At 34.7% G+C, this 20,584-nt stretch overlaps 1 protein-coding gene across 21 annotated transcripts in view; it reads right to left on the bottom strand.

Moving 5' to 3' along the window:
* ANK3 (ankyrin 3) overlaps positions 1-20,584 on the bottom strand; it is a 567,956-nt gene that overhangs the window by 49,065 nt on the left and 498,307 nt on the right. For 20 of the 21 annotated variants that reach the window (XM_016127609.2, XM_016127607.2, XM_036222256.1 and 17 more), the window contains 3 exons: positions 20,389-20,495; positions 15,396-15,620; positions 12,479-12,633 (listed from right to left, as the gene is read on the bottom strand). In XM_016127609.2, the coding sequence (XP_015983095.2) occupies positions 12,479-12,633; positions 15,396-15,620; positions 20,389-20,495 (487 nt within the window). The other variant, XM_016127604.2, reaches the window with a different exon arrangement.

Here is a 20,584-nt window from a genome sequence, read left to right as displayed (position 1 = left end):
TATCTATCTATCTATCTATCTATCTATCTATCTATCTATCTACACACACACACACACACACACACACACACACACACACAAATTCCAGCTGGACAAGAGACTTAATGATTTAAAAAAATTAAAATATTTTACCCCCCCCCCCCCAATAATCAAGAGACTATGTTCTGGCCTCGGTTAGAAGAAAATTTCCTATTAAAAATGGAAAACTCAGAAGTCTAATAAGGCAGTTTTGATTATATAAAAGTGGAAAGCTTTCTATGACAAAAACAGTAAATTTGAAAGACAAAAGGTAGACTGGGAAAGATAATAAGCCACACATACATGACAAATACAGGATTAATATGCTCAATACTAACGGCAGCTACAAGTTGATAGGATGAGAAACGTAACAGAAAATGGCATAATGTCACAAACAGGCAATTCACAGAAGCTGAAAAATGGTCAACGAACATATATTAAGATGTTCAAACCTGATAATTTACAGGGAAATTCCAATTAAAACAAGATACCATCTCTCTCTATACCCATTTCTTGGTAAGATTAAAGACTGATAACATTTTGTCCAGAGAAAATTTCGGGAGTTTTCATTCTTTGCAGGTAGGGTGTGAATGACAACAATCTTTTGACAATGCAATTGGGCATTATCTATTCAAAATGAAAATGTGCCTATCGCTGCACCCAGCAATTCCATTTTCTGACATCTTTCTTACAAGCACATGTTAAGCATCATTGCTTGTAATGACTAAAACTTGATGAGCCTACATGTCCATCAGTAAGGGAATGGTTAGATTAAAAGTCATGGTTTACCCACACTCTAGATACTCCTGCAGCTAGGCCATAGGATGATTCCGATCCATTCATTTACCAAGCATTTACTAAGGACCCACTATGTGCAGGCACTGGTCAAATCACTGCAGATATAGTAGAGAGCAAACTAAAGATGTTGCTTACGTGGAGATTACCTTCTAATGGTGGGGGGACACACCATTAAACAAGTAAGTAAAAAACAGAGGAAATAGAATGTGACCAAGGAGGGGAAATGAGGAGAGGAGGTTCTTATTTAAATGGTTGATCAGGAAATACCTCTCTGGACAGAGGAGGGATCAGAGGGAAGGAGGGAGCCTGGCAGGTAGTGACTGACCACTATGTAAAGTGTATAAAGTGAGACATTAAACAATATGCATAATATGAACCTTTTAAGGGAGAAAATGTAAGCTGCACATTTGTATATTTTTATAAGGAAAATCTCTAAAAGAAACATTCTAGGGCCTTAGCCCTGGTTACTGCAGCAGGATAGGAAATGGACGAGTAGGTGAGAAGATAGAGGGGAACAAGACAGTACTACCTTTGGGTTTTACTGGGGTGGTTTTTACTTGTTACAAAATAAACGGAATGTGACCAAACTTCAGGGAGGGCTGTTGGTTTTGTTTCTGTTGTTTGCTACTCACGTAAGCTCTTCAGACCTCTGATACATACAGCACATGTCCTACCATCCCCAATCTATGACCATGTCTGCTTCCTTTATTAGAGACGCAGGGCTGAGATCCTGCCTTATTCCCGATAGAAATATGTAGATTGGTAAGATGATGGTTAGGTAACTGGATCAATGACATCTTCCCATTTAACAGATTAACCACCATACTCTGAGATGGGAGCACCAAATTAATTGTCAACTAGGAGAGAAACAGGGTTCAACCCAAATCAAAAATGGAACTGGAATTTTGGTCCTTTTTGTTTACTAACCATTTCATTACCCTCTGTTCTGTCCAAACCTAAATACTGAATCCTTAGTGAAACAACAACAACAACAACAAAGAAAGAAAGAAAGAAAGAAAGAAAGAAAGAAAGAAAGAAAGAAAGAAAGAAAGAAAGAAAGAAAGAACGAGCCAAAGGAAAGAAAACAAAGGCAAAGAATTAAAAAAGAAGGTTAGTATGGAACAATGGAAACAGTTTCGCTCAAAAAAATATTTTGAGGAAGTTTTCACCAATTCAGAAATTGACAGAAAATAAAAGATTTCCATCCAGAGCAGATACATATCCCTTTCTGTGATATGGCTTATTGTAAAAAGTCTAAATTCTCAGAGTTCATAACTCATGCTGCAACTGGGAAAGTTCTGGTAATTTGTTTAAGCTGCTATGCAGCACGTCAGTTCTGCCTCAAACATGATTATATTCTCCATTAGAAATGGCTTAGGACTCCACATAGTGCAAGCAGTTTAAGAAGCCTCTGCCATGAAATCATCTCCTTCAAACAAGACAGATACCCTACCTCTGCACATAGAAAGCTCTGTATCGGGTGTATGCACTTTACTCAAGATCAATCTGGACCTCCCAGAGAAAGTGAGGCATCTTTTGGGGGGAACTGTGATAATAACAGGCACTTCTTAGTTGTTTGTGTGTGAGTGTTGTTGGTGTGTGCACATACTTTTATGAGGAGTTAAGGCAGAGACAGCTGTATCGCCCCTGGAAACTGTAATAGCAAAGGATTGGGAAGAACTGCTACTTTGTGTGGCAGAAGCGGCTCGGCCACACTTATACTACGTGACCTTTGATAAAGCATTAAAGCCATTAAACTCAAAAATCAAGTGAGTGTGTATATCTCAGATACAGCAGATGAGGCGTAAATGGAGAAGATCAGGTTTCTAACTCCACACTCAACTTCTGACATCTTTTAGGATTTGCCAATGGTTCAGGGACACCCTGGGTTGTACCCACTTTATTTTAAAGCTTTTAGCAATCCCCCTGTCACTATTAAAACATGCCTGCTTATTGACCTTCACTGTGTATTTTAATAGGTATTTTAAATATAAGTCTCGACCCAAAGGAACAAGCAGTGTGGGAATTTTAGGCATTAGAGCCACCTACACCGTTCTTTGAGTGGAATCATACACACATTCACAGACTTCTTGAATTACTTAGATTCCCAGGCCTCTACACGATGAAATGGAGAAAAGATATATTCCCTTTACCACATTATGTTCTGTTTATGTGTGTACTTAAAATACTTCAATATAAATGTAACAATTAGTTAAAAAGTTATTTAAATACTGGTTTATAAAGAGAAGCTTTATATGTTTTTTCTTATATATACATAGCCATGATAAAGTTTAATTTATAAATTAGGTACAATAAGAGATTAACAACAATAAATAATAATTAATTATAACAATTAACAATATGCTGTAATAAAAGTTATATGACTGTGGTCTCTCTCTGATAACCGAGACTGCTACTAAGTGAAAAGTGACAGACAGCAAATACGGTGTGGACACAATGGACAAAGGGATGGTTCATGTCCTGGGTGGGACAGTGTGAGATTTCATCACGCTACTCAGAATGGCATGCAATTTGAAACTTAAGAATTATTTCTGGAATTTCCCACTTATTTTTGGATTGAAATTGACCGCAGGTAACTGAAACCATAAAAAGCGAAACCATGGAAAAGGGGAGACCACTGTTATTCGAAAAGTCAGATTTCCAGGCAAATAAGTAACGAAAATGAACAATGCCAATGTTCTTTCCAGGACTGAATATATGTATTCAGATTTTAAAATGTTCTATTACTTAGGGCGGGAAGCTGGAATATATTACTAAGAACCCTTTACACAGAGATAAACCCAACGAAACAATCTGTAGCAGAAATGTGATGCCTATATCACATTCATACCCAGAGAATCTAGCCCCTAGGGCAGTGTGCCCCAAACTGGTCAGATCATAAGGACTCCAGTGCTATATATTAAAAGCACAGATTCCTAAACTTCTCTTGTGGAGATTCTGGATTGGTAGACCAGGTGTAGATACTGAAAATCTGCTCTTCACATTCAATTCAGGTGACTTTATGACTTGACGTATTGGGGTAGTAAGGAAACAGTACATTCTCACCATGAACCTGCCCTTATAAAATAAGAACCTAAATTATTGAAAATATGACAACCAGATGTTATGAGAAATAAATCAAGGGTTGTTCAATATGAGGAGTTCATATGGCAATAAGAAATATCTATTACTTTTATATGGTTTTGTTTTTTAAAAGGATATCCACAGCTACAGAATTAAAGGAGAAAAGGGCATAAGAATTAAGAGCTCTATCTTTTGTGATGATTTATAATGACAAAGAATATGAAAGGACCCTGGAATCCCCCTCTCCTCTCTTTTTAATCTGTTACTAGTAAAGTTTTTACTAAAAAAAAGATTAAAGGGAAAGAGAGAGGTGCATTCTGAAACAGGTAGTTTTGGCCAGAAGGAAGGTTAAAATTTACACTTACTGCATGTCAACTCTGTGGCAGCTCAATTACCATTTGGCCCACACAGGATTATGGCAAAGTAGATGTCTGAAGTTCAGAGGAGGTTGAATGACTTGCCCAAATTGACTTCACTAGTGTGTTTTAGAGCTGAGATTAAAATGTAGGTCTAGGAACAAGGTAGGGAAGAAGTCCATACATACACGGACTTCGACCACAATTTAACACAGTGTTTATAGACTACCTGGCACATAGGTGGTGATTGATAAATGGGTGAGTAATAGATAGATTTGCAAACACCCTGGTCCAAAAGGTGATGAGACTTCTTATTGGTCCATTCTGAGCAAAGAGCCCTGATTACAGTATTTTATGCTGTACAAGAAACAGAAGCTAATGTTCTACAGCTTTTTGCCTCATTGATTAATGATAATTTTTGTAAGTACCTTGTAACTCAATTAGTTTATTTATAAAAGGTGACACAGCATTCTCTGTAACAGATTTTCCAATGGAGTACTAAAGACCATAAAATGCTTTGCAAATATGAATGGTTACGGAGCTCGTAATACAATGAAGCATAAATAACAGAACTGAAATCATGTTCCCACTAAATGAGTCACTCCTAAAGCTTTCAGATGATCATCCAGATCTCTTACATGCCTCACTCTTACGTGCACATGATCAAATGTCTCGGTAACTTGGACCAATGGGCCCATGATTCTCTTTCCTACATCAGATTCATTTTCTGAAAGCTATTTGTGACCTGGTCAGGTTCGTGTTTTAATAGTCTTTAGAAGACTACAACCACAAGATTTCACAAAGGATGATTTGTATATTTAGGGTTTAATTTCTAGTCAGGTGATTGTTCTGCTCAGCTAACTTCTCCACAAATGGAGTATCTGCTATTGAGGGGTGCGGAAAAAGGGAGCCTTAGGATGTTAGAATTTGAAAGAGCATGCTAGCTAGCGTAGGTCTGTGGAAGGCCACTAGAAGAGGGTGCCTTGGATTCAAATTCAGCTTCCCAACCAGCGAGCTTAGACCTTGGACACGTTCTGCAACTCTGAGTCCTATTTTCCTTGTCTAAAGATCAGGATAAGGAAAGTTTCCTGTGGGTGGACATAACGAATAAATGATAGAAAACTACCAGCACAATTCTAGTCATGTAATAACTTAGGTTCCATATTCTTTCCAAGGTCTCACAGCTTTGGAGTAGAGGAGAGGCAGAGAGCCAGTCTGTGGCAATTCTAAGGCTGGATTTTTTTTTCTAACTATCACACTATCTCTGTTTTGTTTCTCTACAGTATATAAATCTGAATTGCCATTATTTTAATTTATTTCCATTTTTAAAGGAAAATTTCACCACTTTCAGAAAGTTAAATATCAGATAAATTGGGGGGAAATGAAGGAAATATGAGATAAATACATAATATTTAACTCTAGCTGTAGAATACATAGATTACTTGTAAAATATTTGCCGAAATATTTCAGAAAATTATAGACTTCCTTTAGAATTAAAATTCGGCTCTATCTGAATATGCAACTTTTGTAACAAGCCCATCCAAGATGTTACAGGAAAAAAAAAAACCCTCAAATAAAATAACTTGACCCTTCTCCCTCAATGTAAACATAATATGAAAGTTTTCAATTTTTTTCAACTTTTAAAATAATTACGGATTCATAGAAAGTTGCAAGTGTAGTAAAGAGAGGTCTCATTCACCTCTACAATTTTAGTAATTTAAGTCATATTCTTATTCATTTCTGGCATCTGCTTTATGTCTGTCTGGATCAACATTATTTTATATCTTTACCCAAGGTAGGCACCTTGTCATTCAGTTTTGCGCAACGCTTTAAGTGCTAATGATGCAGAATATCTGGAAACAATGATATACCTATTTGTTTTTCCCTTGGGTTTTAGCAATCGAAAACATTTTTGCTAATCTTATCTTAGAGTTGTTGTTAGAAAGCTAATTTTTAATCATTATGTGCCCTGCCCCTTCCCCCTAGACCTCCTTTCCCCATTTCTCTCTTAGGTCTGGGTCTCTGAATTACTGAGGGAATGTATCACCAAAAGCGGGGGCATATGCTTGCATACACATCACTCATTTCTCCACTCATTCAACAAATTATGAGGAAGTGACAACACTATGCCAAGGTCCGTTATCTGCACTGAATGTCAACATGGCAGAGTCAGGCTCTGCCCTCATGGACTTATTATAGTCACCGAGAAAGATGGCAAAGTTCAAAGTTGCTTGTTACAGAAGAAGAAAGGCCAGGTGTTGTGGATTTCTTTAACAGGTGGATCTAACTTAGTTTGTGGTTTAGGGAAGGCTTCCTGGAAGAAGAGAGGTGAGGGAAGGATGTGAAAGCAAGTGAGTATTATGTTATGGTTTAATAGTTTTTGGTTTGCTTTTTTTTTTTTTTGTACCCCAGGTGCAACCCTGATTTGTTTTTTACTTTTTCCTCTAGATTTTTTCAAGATTGTTAATAAATTTCTCCAACAGATGGTGCTGTATACAATGTAAAGCTACTTATTTCACTTTTTGGTGCTCTATTGCTTCTACAATCTAACTTGATACTTTAAAATTACTATTGTCTCATGGTTGATAAATTAAAAACATTTAAGTTCAATAGAAATCAACCAAAATAGAAATTTTTAATTGAGAAGTCTGTTTCTAAAATATAGTTGAAATAGTTAGATAAGTTGTGGAAAATTTATTTTTTGTGACATTGTAAGTATTAATTGTACTTCCTTGCTTCAATTTACGAAATCGTAAAATTATCTAATCTAAAATGTAATATCTTAAAATCTCATTTCCTTTCATCTGAAAGATAAGTAATGACAAGTGAGAGAATATTTTCCTAGCATTATACATTGTTTGGAGAACTTCAGCAACATATTGTTCCAGTACAGTGACTAGTATTTTAAAATTATAGCATAATTCACATATCCTTAAAGCATTCTTGTGATGCTTAGCAACGATTTTGATTTTAAAACTGAAGAGATGTGTAAAATAAAGTTGATATTGTCCAGAGCAGTGCTGATAAAAAGAAATATAATGCAAGTCCCAAATGTAATTTTAATTTTTCTCATAGCCAAGCTAAGAAATAAAAAGATACAGGTGAAATTAATTTTAGCAATGTTATATGTAAGCCAGTATATCCAAAATATTACCATTTCAACATGTAACCAGTGTACAAATTCTATATATATATATATTTGAGGGTTACTATTTTTCATACATCGTGTTTTTACATTTTCAGCACATTTCAGTTTGTACAAGTCCCATTTTGAGTGCTAGATAGCCACTTGTAGCTAGTGGCTGCTGTCTGGGACAGTACAGGATTAGAGCTCTTCAGTCTCTTCAGTTTTTAAGTTAAGACCTTTAAGGAGGAAAGATTCTTCTACCAATAAATACTCCCAGGTCCAGCATAACCACAAACTACAAAATGCCCCTTGGATCAGACTTTGGAGGCACAATTTTAAAAATGTTTAATTGAACTTTTGTGAGTTTAATTAAAGGTTTTAATTAAACTTACAAAGTGGATTCAATTTGGTATGCATTAAAGGTGTTTTTGGGTGGAGTAGACTGAATATTTTGTTTTGTAGTATCTTTGTCTCTGCTGAGAAACCACGAATGGACAAGTGCTAGAACAAGATCTATATCTGCTGCCAAAGAGAAGAGTTGCTCTTGTCACATGACACCACAGTGGTAACAGCAAGTTCTTCACACCAGACCAACTGTCCTCTGTGTCACTCAAGCCTCCTTTTTCAAAAGAGCTTTTCTGATACACCTGCTTCATGAGTGTAACCGCTAATGCTCTGGTCTCTGAGCGTGCTGCTGACAGAAACAGTTCTTAGTTCCACCTTGTTTTGCAATGACAGTTTTTCCTGAACACATACCTTATCCTTTTGAGTCTTACATGATAAGAAGGTTACCTGCTTAATAATGGAAAATTTAAACAGCAGCTGACATTTATGTCACATTGTTGTTCCACATGAAGCACTTTCAGAGGCATCCTTCATTTGAGATTATACAGAGGCAAAGGAGTATCGTAGAAAAACAACTAGATTTAGAGACAGAAGTCCAGACTTTGGAAGTCTACAACTATCTATCTATTATTTCCTGTGTTGGTGATGTTGACTAGGTGAATGTCACCATCATCAACTGTGACCAGAAGTTCCACTAGCCCTGGTGGTGTCTTTGTGTGATTTGTAAAAGGGACGGCCCTGCTGGCTTATGGCTTGGCAACTAGACAGTAGCTTTGAGAAAATTAGATAAGTGTTCCTCTTTGTCCTGAAGGCCAGTGTCAAAGCATACAGCTTGGCACAGGGAACAGGCAAGATTTCAGCCCCCACTTGCTCTCCTGCACAAGTGTACATGGCAGCCGTGACTATGGCTAATATCTTGAGTGGTTCTCATATATCAGACATTGTGCTAAGAACTTTACATATATTAGCTCATTTGTACCTCATTAGTTCTCTATGAGGTCTACTCACTTTATAGATTTAAACTTTAGAGAGATTGATTGGTTAAGGTCCCACAGCTAGTTAAGGGTGAAGCCAGGATGAGAATTCTGGCCTGTGTGATGCCCATAGCCCATTACATTGGGCAAATTTATCTTTCTCCTTGAACTTGTCTTTCTCTGGAGTTATCTAACCACTAAATTTGATTGTGCACATAGAAAATCTCTGCAAATTTTAAAATACTATAAAACCACAATTGAATCCTTACAATTGTGTTGTTTAGTATAAACCAGTGATGAAAATATTGGCTAAGATGATTTTTAAATACCTGGGTTTTAAGATTTTCAGAGAAGAGGGTGCAACAGGACTGGTTATAAAAGTAGCATATATATGAATCATAAAGTAACTCATAGAATTCATTTATGGAAAAGACAGTTAAAAAAGAGACATTTATAAATGGCAGGTATTATCCAGGGTAACTTGCTACAGATGACAGATAAGGCTTAATTGTTACGAACTGAGGAATAAATAAAATAATAGTAGAATCATTAATTTCTCTTTTTAAGGAAGTCGAGTGATCTGGTCACTTGTATAATTAATTTATGTACTATTTTTAATCCTGCTAATTAACAACTATTCAGAACAACAAACGGTGGAGGTGGTGGGGGGAGGGCAGAGTGAAGGGGTTGAATGTAACACGAAACCTCTTAAACTGTGGTTATGCTTCTTATCCCATGAAAATTTTGACTGTTGGACGCTGAAGGAAATAGAAGGGTTGGTGTTTTTAGAGACAGCTTGATTTTTATTTATCTGTCCATTTTTCGAGGGGGGATGTTCCAATAAGAAAGAAGTATCTTTGGGAACAGAAGAGTGGTAGTTAAGTGAAGCAAGAGCTTGAGATGAAACCTTATTAACTGAACTTAGTTGTGAAAGGGGTGTAGTGGTTCTTTCATTATTATTGTTTTCAAATTTAATATAGAAAGAAAACCGCCTTGAAAATTTAGTTTGCATTTTTTTTTTTTTTGCTGCAGTGGCTTCCGGTGCTTGATTCCTTAAACCTGGAAGTATTTACATTTCCTTTTAATTGTCTAAAATGGAAGCAGAGTTTATCTGGTCTTTACAAATGTAGCATAGAAACTCTATCTACTATTTCCAAGGGAATCCAGGACAGAAGGCTACATCATCATTTCTTTAAAACATCTTTGGCAATATTTGGGGCATCATTTGTCAAAGCAAAGATATGACTAATTCCTATTTGAAAACTGGTTTATTCAAAACAAAATGAAGACATGTCTGCACGAAATCATGGAAGTCCATTCGATAAGTAAACCTTAAAAAAATTCTACTTCTGCCTGAAAGGACACACTATAATCTATACTAAAAAATTAAGAAGAATATATTATTAGAATATTTAGTGTTTTTGCTAGAACTGTAGTGTCTCATGAGGTTGCCACTGGCCATATGTAGCTATTTAAAATTGAAGTTGAATGAAAAATCACCTTACTCACTTGCACTAGCCACATTTAAAGTACTCAAGTGTCATAGTGACTAGTAATTATTGTTGGAAAGCACAATACAGAATATTTCCAACATTCTATTGAACACCACTGTCTTAGAATATTCAATATTCTTCCTAGAATATAGTTACTTTCTCAGAACTTTCCTCAAAGTAAATGCTCTTCTTTAATTTTTTTTTTTTCTCTTGGAGATGAATAAAGTTTGGGGTAGCGGAAAGAGACTAATGAGAACTTTCCTCCAGAAAGCTACATCATTAAAACAAGGTTCCTTCTTCTGACCACTCACTGCTTTCGATGAGTGCCTAAATCAGCACTGTGCCCAATACTGGTGATTCAAAGGTGATTCAGACATGTACCCTGTCCTCAGGAACTTAAAATATTAAGGCAGTTATCCATTAAAAAGAAGACAAACCTATGCTGTAGATGTTATATTTAAAAAATTAGTAATCTACGTGAGCATTTAAGAAATATTTTTATATTTTTCCTTAAAACAAACAAAAAACCTACGTCCTCTATGAAAAACCCATTTCTCTTATTCTCTCCATTTTTTAATCCTGAATCATCTGTGTTCTTTTATTATTCTGAAAATGCTTATTTAATTCATTCTCTTAGGATTTATTCTTTCGAAATTTTTGATTGAATTTTTTTATAAATTTCCTTATGAGTCACTATATTTCCATGCTTTAAAATAAGGTAAGAAAAATTAGCAATCTTAATTATCATTGCATGTTCCCATCCATTTGAATCGTCTGAAGGTGTAGATGGTATGTGATATAAATATCGTATTACGTAACATTTAAAATGATTGTACTTGTGGACCTTTAAATCTAGAGGTTTGTAGGAATTGCCCTCTTTCTTCTTCATAAGATATGCGTTCCTAAAATATGGGAATATAGTGAGAAGTCTTTGAAAATGGAGAATTTGATTTCAACCCTGGTGCTACTTAGTTGTGGTAACCTTAGATAAGTTACTTGCCATCTGTAATGTGGCATTAAAACTTCCTGCTTTGTAGTACTCTGCTTTCATTTTAAATTTTCATATATAAAGGCATCAAACAATGCCTCATCAATGCTAGAGACACTCAACAATTATTAATTTCTTCCTACCTTGCTGTACAGACATCTTAAAATTCTTGGTTGGCTGTGATTAACTGTGTCTTATTACAAAACCTTCGGCATGACAATTTCTTTTTCTAAAGAATGAATATAATAGAGACAAGGGCTGTATTTCATAAGTGCTTCACATAATTATTTTTTCTCAACAACCATGCTATAAAGTAAGGAAGGTAATCTCCATTTTACAGAAGTAACAGAGGCTCACCGGGATCAAAGAATTTGCTCATGTTCATCCCTCAAACACTCTTGGCTCTGTCTACCTTCTTTGTCTACACTTTAAAGCCAGAAGAAACTATGCTGGAATCATTGTAAAAAAGAGTGAATTAAAACACTAAGAGAGTGAATTTCATGTTACTTGAGTTATATTTTCAATAAAGCTGCTATTTATAACAACTGCTGAATTTGTAGTGATTTGGTAGTCAGTTTAAAGATTACCTTTATTTTATGGTGAGCTTGTTCCTAAAACTCTGCATCAAGTATCTACTCTCAAAACAAGTCTATTCCCAATGTCTACTAAGAGAAACTGCTATGATTCTGAGGGTCAGACAGCCTATAGAAAGTGTATATATATGACAAAGAGTTATGCTGGGCTATGTATTAGTCTTACTAGGTCAAAGAATAAGACATTAAAGCACCAAAGGCTCTAATAATTAGCCTGAAACCGATGAAAAAAAAACTCACTATAGCCCAAGAGAAATTAAAAATTCATTAAAAACACTGAAGTAATATGGGCGAAAACAGATCAAAGAAAGGGTCAGGAAATAATAATTCCAAAAATAAAATGTGAATGTATTTTCTTAAAAATGCTCTGCATACTTTGCATACCTTCCATTATTATTTCACCCCCTCCTTATACATTTTTGACTCAGAAAACTTTCTTGGGTTTTGGAAACGCTGATGCATTTGATTAAAGACTGAAAAGAATTATCAGAGTGTTTGTACATTAATATCACAGGGGAAAAAGTTTGTTAGATTAAACGGAACTTCATGCCTGAGAAACAGAAAACAGCAATAAATGCTGAGGAATCTGATTCCCAGCTTCAAATATAAATGTATGAAATTCAAGGACCGTTTCTTTTAGTCTAATCATTTTTTTGATTGCTGCCTCAGACATGTACAGAAACAAGGAGCCATCATAATTACCTTCATCCATGCCATTAAGTAATTCAGTTAAATCTTCATTTTTACTGTCAAATTGATGCTCCTTCCATGTTTCACCATTTTCACTTCGAAGAACAATGAGTTCTCTCTCTTTTCCTCTCATAGACCCAAAGTGAGGGATTTCCACTATGACAGGGCTGGAAAAAAAGCCACATTATTTTGGTATCAAATTAAATACATTTATAGTACTGTACTTAAAAAAAAAGTTTCATTAACAGTATTCATTTGAAAATCAGAGGTGCCACTAAGGTTGGGAATGATTTCAAAGCTGCAGAATCATTTGCTAATTAAATAATATAGTAGAAGCTTGAAAACATGCCATCATTCATTCATTCACAAACAATTCTTGAGAGCCTACTGTAGGTTAGGCATTTGATTTAACTGGGGTGGGGACAGGGAGATATTTAGTACATAGAAAAAAAATTTTGAATCAAGGAATTGAAAATTATAAAAATAGACCATAAGAAAGAAGTTGGTCCATTTTGAAAAACACAATAGGTATATTATACGAAACGCTAATAATTTAAAAGGACACAGTCATTTCTTTGAAAAAGAAATTCTGTAAATTTCCTATTTTGAAGATTTTTTTCCCCCTTAGCAAGAAAATAATCACTATAACAATCCACACCTTCCAATAGTCAGTCAGTTTCGATGATTTTAATGGCCCATGTAGTTAAGATAGTTTCTCTGATTTTCAATTTGTGAAATGGTACTGGGCAGCTTAATTTCCTAGCTCTAGTATAACCTGCACAGGAATATTTAAATTTTCTGAAAAAGCACTTGTTTGTTTTCAATTATCATATAATAAAATATTAATTTTTGACAGTGTCCTTTTGCAAAAGAATGTGAAAGAATGGCTGCAAATTGAAGATAGCCAATCAAGGAATAATTTTATTAAATTTTAAAATAGGATACATGCTAAAAAAGATGAATGGAAGTAAGCAGACCACAATCACACACAGTTTATGTAGTTGGATTGTGCAGCTTTCTTTTATGACATTTAAGTAGACAGTATCATTATTCTCCTACAGAGGTTGTATGTAACCTCATCTCTTGACCTATACGTTTACGTACATGTGACAACAGAAGATACAGGCTTAAATAGGTAAGAGCATAAAAAGGGATAGTCGTAATGATCAAATAACAAATAAAAACATATGACTATCTGATTTATGACAAATGTGCTCACTTAAAAAGGGAGGATAAATATGATCATTTTATTTTGGCAAAACAGTTCTAATTAATTCTAATTAAGGATTAAAAATTCTTGATAATGCTTTTATTTTTTGATAGGTAGAAACAAAGTCAACTATTCCTAGTAGTGTTAATAATTTCAGAGTTACATTATTTACTGTAATTTTTAATCACACCTGATGATTGGACATTTAATTTTTTTATTTTGAGAACTAGATACAATCTTTGCAGGCTAATGTATCAGATACTGTCTCTGTAAATATTTAAGGAAGGAGGCTTTGTGCATGACATTTAACGAGACTGGAGAGAAAGTACGAACAAGGGTCTTTGACCAAGGTGAAAGCCAAGCATAACTTTTCATAACAGGTTCCTTCATGCAGACTGCCAAGGCAAATACACCAATCAAATAGACAAGCAAACAAACAACAAATACCAACAGATTTTAGCTTAAACAAAACAAAACAATTTAATAACTAGTAGAATAGTCTATCTACTGCCTATTTGGTTTTCTTTAAATATCTTTTATTCCTGACATTTTTCAAAATCAGTTTGCTTTCTGATCACTGTTCCTTCTTAAAGTCCATGAAAATTACTCAGTACACCAAAGTACTTAAAAAAATGTAACTCCGCACACATACATACGTATGCACGCACACACACACGCACGCACATATCATTTAAAGCAAATGTTGATTTGAAGCCTGCAAATGCCTTCTCCTACACTAGGTTAAAATTAGACTGCTAGTATGTCTTAAAAACCATCATATTCAGTCAAAACATTTCAAATTAAAGAAAGGTTTACAAAAGCACGACGTTATGAAAGCAGAATGCTTGCAGTGAATTCCACATGCTTGAAAGCACAAGATAGGTAGCGGTGCTACATTAAGTCAAGCCACTATGATTTTTTTTTCCTTTCAGTGACACACATCACCTGAAAGCATTAACAACTGAAACAGTAAAAATAAACTTAAGACAAGAATAAGACCATGGGTATGACAGAAAAAAATTGAAAATGGAAAAAGAATTGTAGACATTCTATATCTTGTCTATGAAGATCCTACCCAATAAATTTTGTTCCTTGAGGCCCAAGCTGCAGGATTCGGCTAACCAAGCTCTCACCCTCATTTACAGGGGGAGGATTGGTAGGAAGATGCAGTTTACTGAATAACATCCATGCAGCAGGAAGAGAAACGAGAAGGGGAAATTGTGAACAAACTGTCAGTCACGACAGAGCCTGCCTGATTTGCACCCAAGTGCCACCTCAGAAAATGAATTAATTTTTTTTTTTGTAAAATACCATATCACAATGGATTGTTACCTTTAACAATTATTTTTAAAAGGACATGTACCCAAAGTAGCCATTTATTCAATGTGTTGATATAATTCCAGCATCTGTATTTTTTCCCTAAGAATGGTGCCTTGACTACTACAGGGGCTATTGGGGTTTCGTGCACTCACTGAGCAGAGAACATGCTTCTTGGTTAGTAAAAGCTTTGACCAGCAAACTGAGTTAAGGAAGTATCAGCCGACTAGCTTTTTCACAGAATTATACAGCTTTGTGACCTCTGACACTACACAAAAGGCATACTCAATCAAAATGGTCCGACTAAGTAGTTATAACAATTAACTACTTGAGTTAACAAGGGTAAAGAAAATCAAAGATGTGGTTATGAGGGCCAAGATTAAAATTGGCAAGACAACTTACCCTAAAAATTGTGCCCCTGCAGGACCCATTTCTACCAGCCTACTGGCTAATCCCTCTCCTTCCACCATGGGGGGTGGGTTGGCCAGTTTATGTCTCTTTACCAAACGGCAGGTGATGCGGGTGGGGGCCGTACACTTGCGCGGTGGAATGATGATTCTCATCCCATGGTGACGGCTTCCTCTCATGGAGCCACCTCTTGCGTCCACCATAAAGCTAACCAGAAACCTGCGGGGAGAAGATCAGAGGCCAAATCAAGGACAGAAATAAACTATCTTAGCAGTGGATTTTGAAATTAAATGTTAAAGCTTAAAGTGACAGACAATGTAGCTATCATTTCCTCTCTTTAAAAAATAAATTGGAAGAAAATACAGTGGAGTCACATCAAACATGCATTTAACTTGTGAACTGGGTAAAAAGTGAAACATGACAACTTACTTTTGGTGGAACATGGCCCCCTAAGAGAAGCCAACCACTCTGTCAACTACTCAAATGGAAGGAATGGTGAATGTTTCAAAGTTGGATAAAACTGGCTATTAAAAGACTGTCGTGCATTTAAAAACAAAAACAAAACCACTGTATGTGGTCTCTGTAGGTGTTAAAGCTATACTGAAGAGTCATTTGAACAATAAATGGTTTATCCATTTACTGACTATGGAATCTCCCTAAGTAAGATGAAGCTCCACGGTATGTCTTAACACGTACAACTCATAAATAGAATGTATATTTAATCATACCAACGCTCAAATTTTTACTACCACCAAGCAGAATATAATACAAGCAGAAGATGACTAGTTTTGCTAAGGAAATTTTGATGGAGAAGAATTTAATCTTTTCAGTATAAATCTGGCTTTAAAACCATTTAACATAACTTACATTTGACTATTTATACAGCAATATAGAAGTGGTAACATAGACTTTTTAGAAATGTCTCTAAACTCTATAATTCTGTCATTGGCCTTTATATTAAAGCTCATGAGAAATATATAAAAATGTAGATATGTAAGTGTAAAGAAATTATGTCACATCAGGCTAACAGCGTATTGCAGTTCCTGATTCCTTCCTATTGTGTGCTCATGGTAAAAAGTGCTTCGTGAGTCCTCACACCATCATTACAGTGTTGGAAAGCATTCTGGTGAACATAAACCAATGAGCCCAGCATCTGTAAGAGTGCAAGTCAGACAGTGAAACAGAAACATGGATGTTGGCATTCTAATTTTCACATGTGAAAATATGCTTATTACTGGACAGCACCGAATGTTGATGATTAGAAAATTGTTTGAATACCTAAAGTATTTTGGGGGGGGGATAGGGAGGAAATAATCCCATCCATCAAAATCCTCTTCTATTTAATCATCTAAAAACAGTTCTAACATCCTGCACATAGATTTTAAGACCTTGCATGGAGGTCTGCACTGTGAACATTTAATTTCCTTTAGAAGGGTAACCGCTTCAGCAAAGCAAACTGACTTTCCATCCCCATAGAGAGAGACATAACGTGGATAATTTTTCAGCCAATACAATTTTCAGAAACAACTGAAACAACAATGAGGTAGAATCAACCTCATACCCTTTTGCTCATTTTGGATTTAGCCGTTTTCCTCTGGATTAATTTATTATTTTATAACATTATATCTACTTTGAAAGACTGGGAACACTATGATATTCAAAGTAAGAGGGAAAGAGACTGACCTCCTCAAAAACAAAACAAAACAGAATAAAAAACACTTCTCCCTAGTCAACAACAAAGATATGTGTTCGCTTGTATAAGTGTCCACATGAATTGTTTCCAGTACTAGATGATACAAGGCTTATTGAACATGCTCTGGGAAGCCTACATTTTCTTAGAATTACACATATTTAACACATACTTTTACTCAGTAATGAAGATGATATAGCAGTATGATAAAGAAGTTTAAGACAAAATCTAATCTTTCCCAGCACTGAGTAGTTAAAACCAATTTGTGACTGAGATTAATAGTAACATTCAAGATAAACTCTGGGTTTGAAAATTCAGTTGTATTAGTATAAATAAACACTGGAGTGTTTACACTGAATAAGCAACATTTTCCCTGACAACGAACAGTTGAGTTTCAATAATATAGACAGTAATTCAGATCCGGTCTGTCTTGTTCACTGCTTGACAGAGCAAAGCACGGTTACTGCACACAATAAATGTTTACTTACTGAACCAACGAATATCACTATTTTGTTAAGTGTGCTTAGATACTGCGTAGGTCAGGGTTGGTCACTAATATATATATAAACATTTGCTGAGCAGTCTGAAGGTAGTGTAAGGAGGTAATCAGTGTCAATATAAAAAATCCCAGCTACAAAGAATAACAAACGAAATGGAAAAAACATGGCTTAGAAGATTTTAATGACAAATAGGAAGAATCTCTTTCTGTGTTATGCATAGTACACAGTGCAGAGCTGGTGCTCACTACCAATCATTTCTTGTTCTAGGGTTTTCAACTTTATAGCGCCAACAGACTGAGGAAAGGTGGGAATATGTGTTAAGTAGGATATGGGTTCTATTATTCAATAACATTATAAAATATAGTGATTTGTTTTTTAAACTCATTCCTAACATATTCTGTACAAAATAAAAGTCCATGCAATATAACTTACAGAAACAAATTAAAAGGTGATGCTTAATCATATTTGTTTTATCTTATTAATATTGAAACTAAAGCAGGAATTCTACAAAGGATCCTAAAACTAACACATGAATATTTCTAGCTTTAGGAACAGCGGGATGACAAATGCGCATACACTACACACATTGACACAATCCAACTGCGGGAAAAATGCACATAAATTAAAAATACAAAAAAGGATGGTTCACATAAAGGACAAGTTATCACCTTGAATCATACTGAGGAAGTGGAGAAGAATAGCTGCAAAATAATTTAGAAAGCAAATGGGAAAAATTAATGTAAGATAATTAGAAGCAAGCAACAGAAAATGTCAATGATAAGCAAAGAAAAATAAAAACCATCAGAAAATGAAACCAAGGCATTTGGTATTTGTAGGGCGATCTGGAAAAAGACTTGCCTTAAATGACTATGTGAGCTACTCCACAGGCCTGGAATTAGTGAACTATTTCCAAGTATATACCAAGTATATATTTTCCTTTCTAAATAAACTCTTAAAAAAGGCCATCATTTTTGCTTTCCAGAACATTGTCTACTGCCTTCAATAAATTCAAGGAGGAGAGATGATCTGCATATTCAATACCTCATTGTCTCTCCAAGTATGAAAAAATTCATTTCTGATTGTATTATACTATGCTGCCTCAACCTGGTTTACTAAATTAAACCCTGGTACTTTTCTTTCCCATGCAGAGGGTTCAAAGTGCTAGTTCTTGATCTTTATAACATGGTGGCAATTCACCAAGCTTGATTGTCAATATGTCTGACCGCTCAATGTAACCCAAGTATATTTTATGTTTTCCTTCTTGACTCTGATATTTTTTTTTTGCTTTTGCAATTTCAGATTTATATATCTCTAATATAAATCATGAAAATATTTTCAGCAGTTTGAAAATTAATATTAATATAATTTAAGTTTTCCTAATTTAAAGAAATACAATATTAATGACTCAAAAACCACCACTAGTTTAGTTTATAAAGCACTTTCATGTAAATTACTGTCATCTGAATGACATTACAATTTTTCAGAATTGTAGTGTTATAAACTACAATTCCATAAGAATACGTTAAATAACCTGCACATTACTCTGAATCTCAGACTTTGCAAAATGGGGATAATGAGGATAACTTCTTTCACAGTGTTGTTTTAAGATTCAAATAAATATTAAATAAGATAATACATGTAAAAGATTTATCATAATGCCACATACATAAAAAAACACTAGGTAACTGTTAGATATTAAAATTTATTTTAATTAAAAGCAGCAGAAAAGACTTCATATAATACACAAGGCACTTCACAAATGTTAATTATTGTTAATTTATTTAACTCCAAATTAATCAGCCCTTGTCCTAATTTATGGCCTATATGCCAATTTCAGAGGTGAAAATACTTTGAAATTTTCACCATCTTAATGCATTATTTCTATTCAATTTTTATAGACATCGATGACCCCAAGTTTTAATTACTTACAGGTGAAGAATCCAATACCTAAAAATAAACTGATTTCAATTCAGTAGTCAAAGCAAGTCACCCTTTAGCCACACAACTCAAATTCTGCTAACGAGTGTGGCAGCAATGAAGGGCCTGCTCGATGTGGTTCTTACCACAGCACAGCTCGTCTTGTATACATACACTGGCACCTTCACTTTCTAAAAGTGAATTTCTTTATTTTCCTTTTTACTAACGGTAATTTAATACAACTTAATTATAATTTAATTCCAGGAATGCAAATTCCAGGTACCAATGTTGATCTGGATGTTTCAAGTTCATACTTTCTTTTTAAAGGATAATTAGACAAAACCAATTATTTGTCAAACGAAAGGCCTATATCATATGAAAAAAATAAGAATACCAGAGATTACTGCTTATTTAAAAACTAAATATTTGAGTGAAATTCTTCTATTATTCAAAGCAAGGCACAAGAACAGTCAAACAGTTAGGTAAATTAATAGAAATAGCTGTATCGTTATTTTTTACTAGAAAGTAAAATCAGATAGAAAAAAACTTCACTTGACTAAAGTTAAATGAAGAGAAATCACTATTTTTTTTTATTGAAAAAGAAAATTAAAGACCTAGAAGTATACCAAAATAGCCAGTTTTTAGGCACAAAACTTCAATGAATTTCCTTTCCAACACTGTGCTTTTATTACTAAAAATAGATTAGATTTGCTTCGAAAACTATTTACTATTTACAAATATATGTTACATATACTCCATAATGAAGTCCAATAGAATATCAATATTTCATACCTATGAAGCTTGTCAATATGAATTTATAAATGCAAATAATAAATGCAATTCTGACAGGACAAAGAAATGTGACTTTTAGGTTACTTACCCAGAATGAACAGGACTTGATACAAGATTGACATTGTCCAAAGTGTCTGCAGCCCAGCTGTAGTGTCTAAGAGAATCTGAATCAAATTCTCTTGTGAATGTCAGATGCTGAAAAATAAAATGATACACTGCATCAACAACCCATACCAGATACCAGTTTCTCTGCACTTAAAAATATACCTATTCGTCTCTATAAG

The sequence above is a fragment of the Rousettus aegyptiacus genome, unplaced genomic scaffold (assembly GCF_014176215.1).
Source record: "Rousettus aegyptiacus isolate mRouAeg1 unplaced genomic scaffold, mRouAeg1.p scaffold_m13_p_6, whole genome shotgun sequence".
Taxonomy (NCBI): Eukaryota; Metazoa; Chordata; class Mammalia; order Chiroptera; family Pteropodidae; genus Rousettus; species Rousettus aegyptiacus.
Note: the sequence above shows the minus strand (reverse complement) of the source record. Positions and strands in the feature narration are given on the sequence as shown.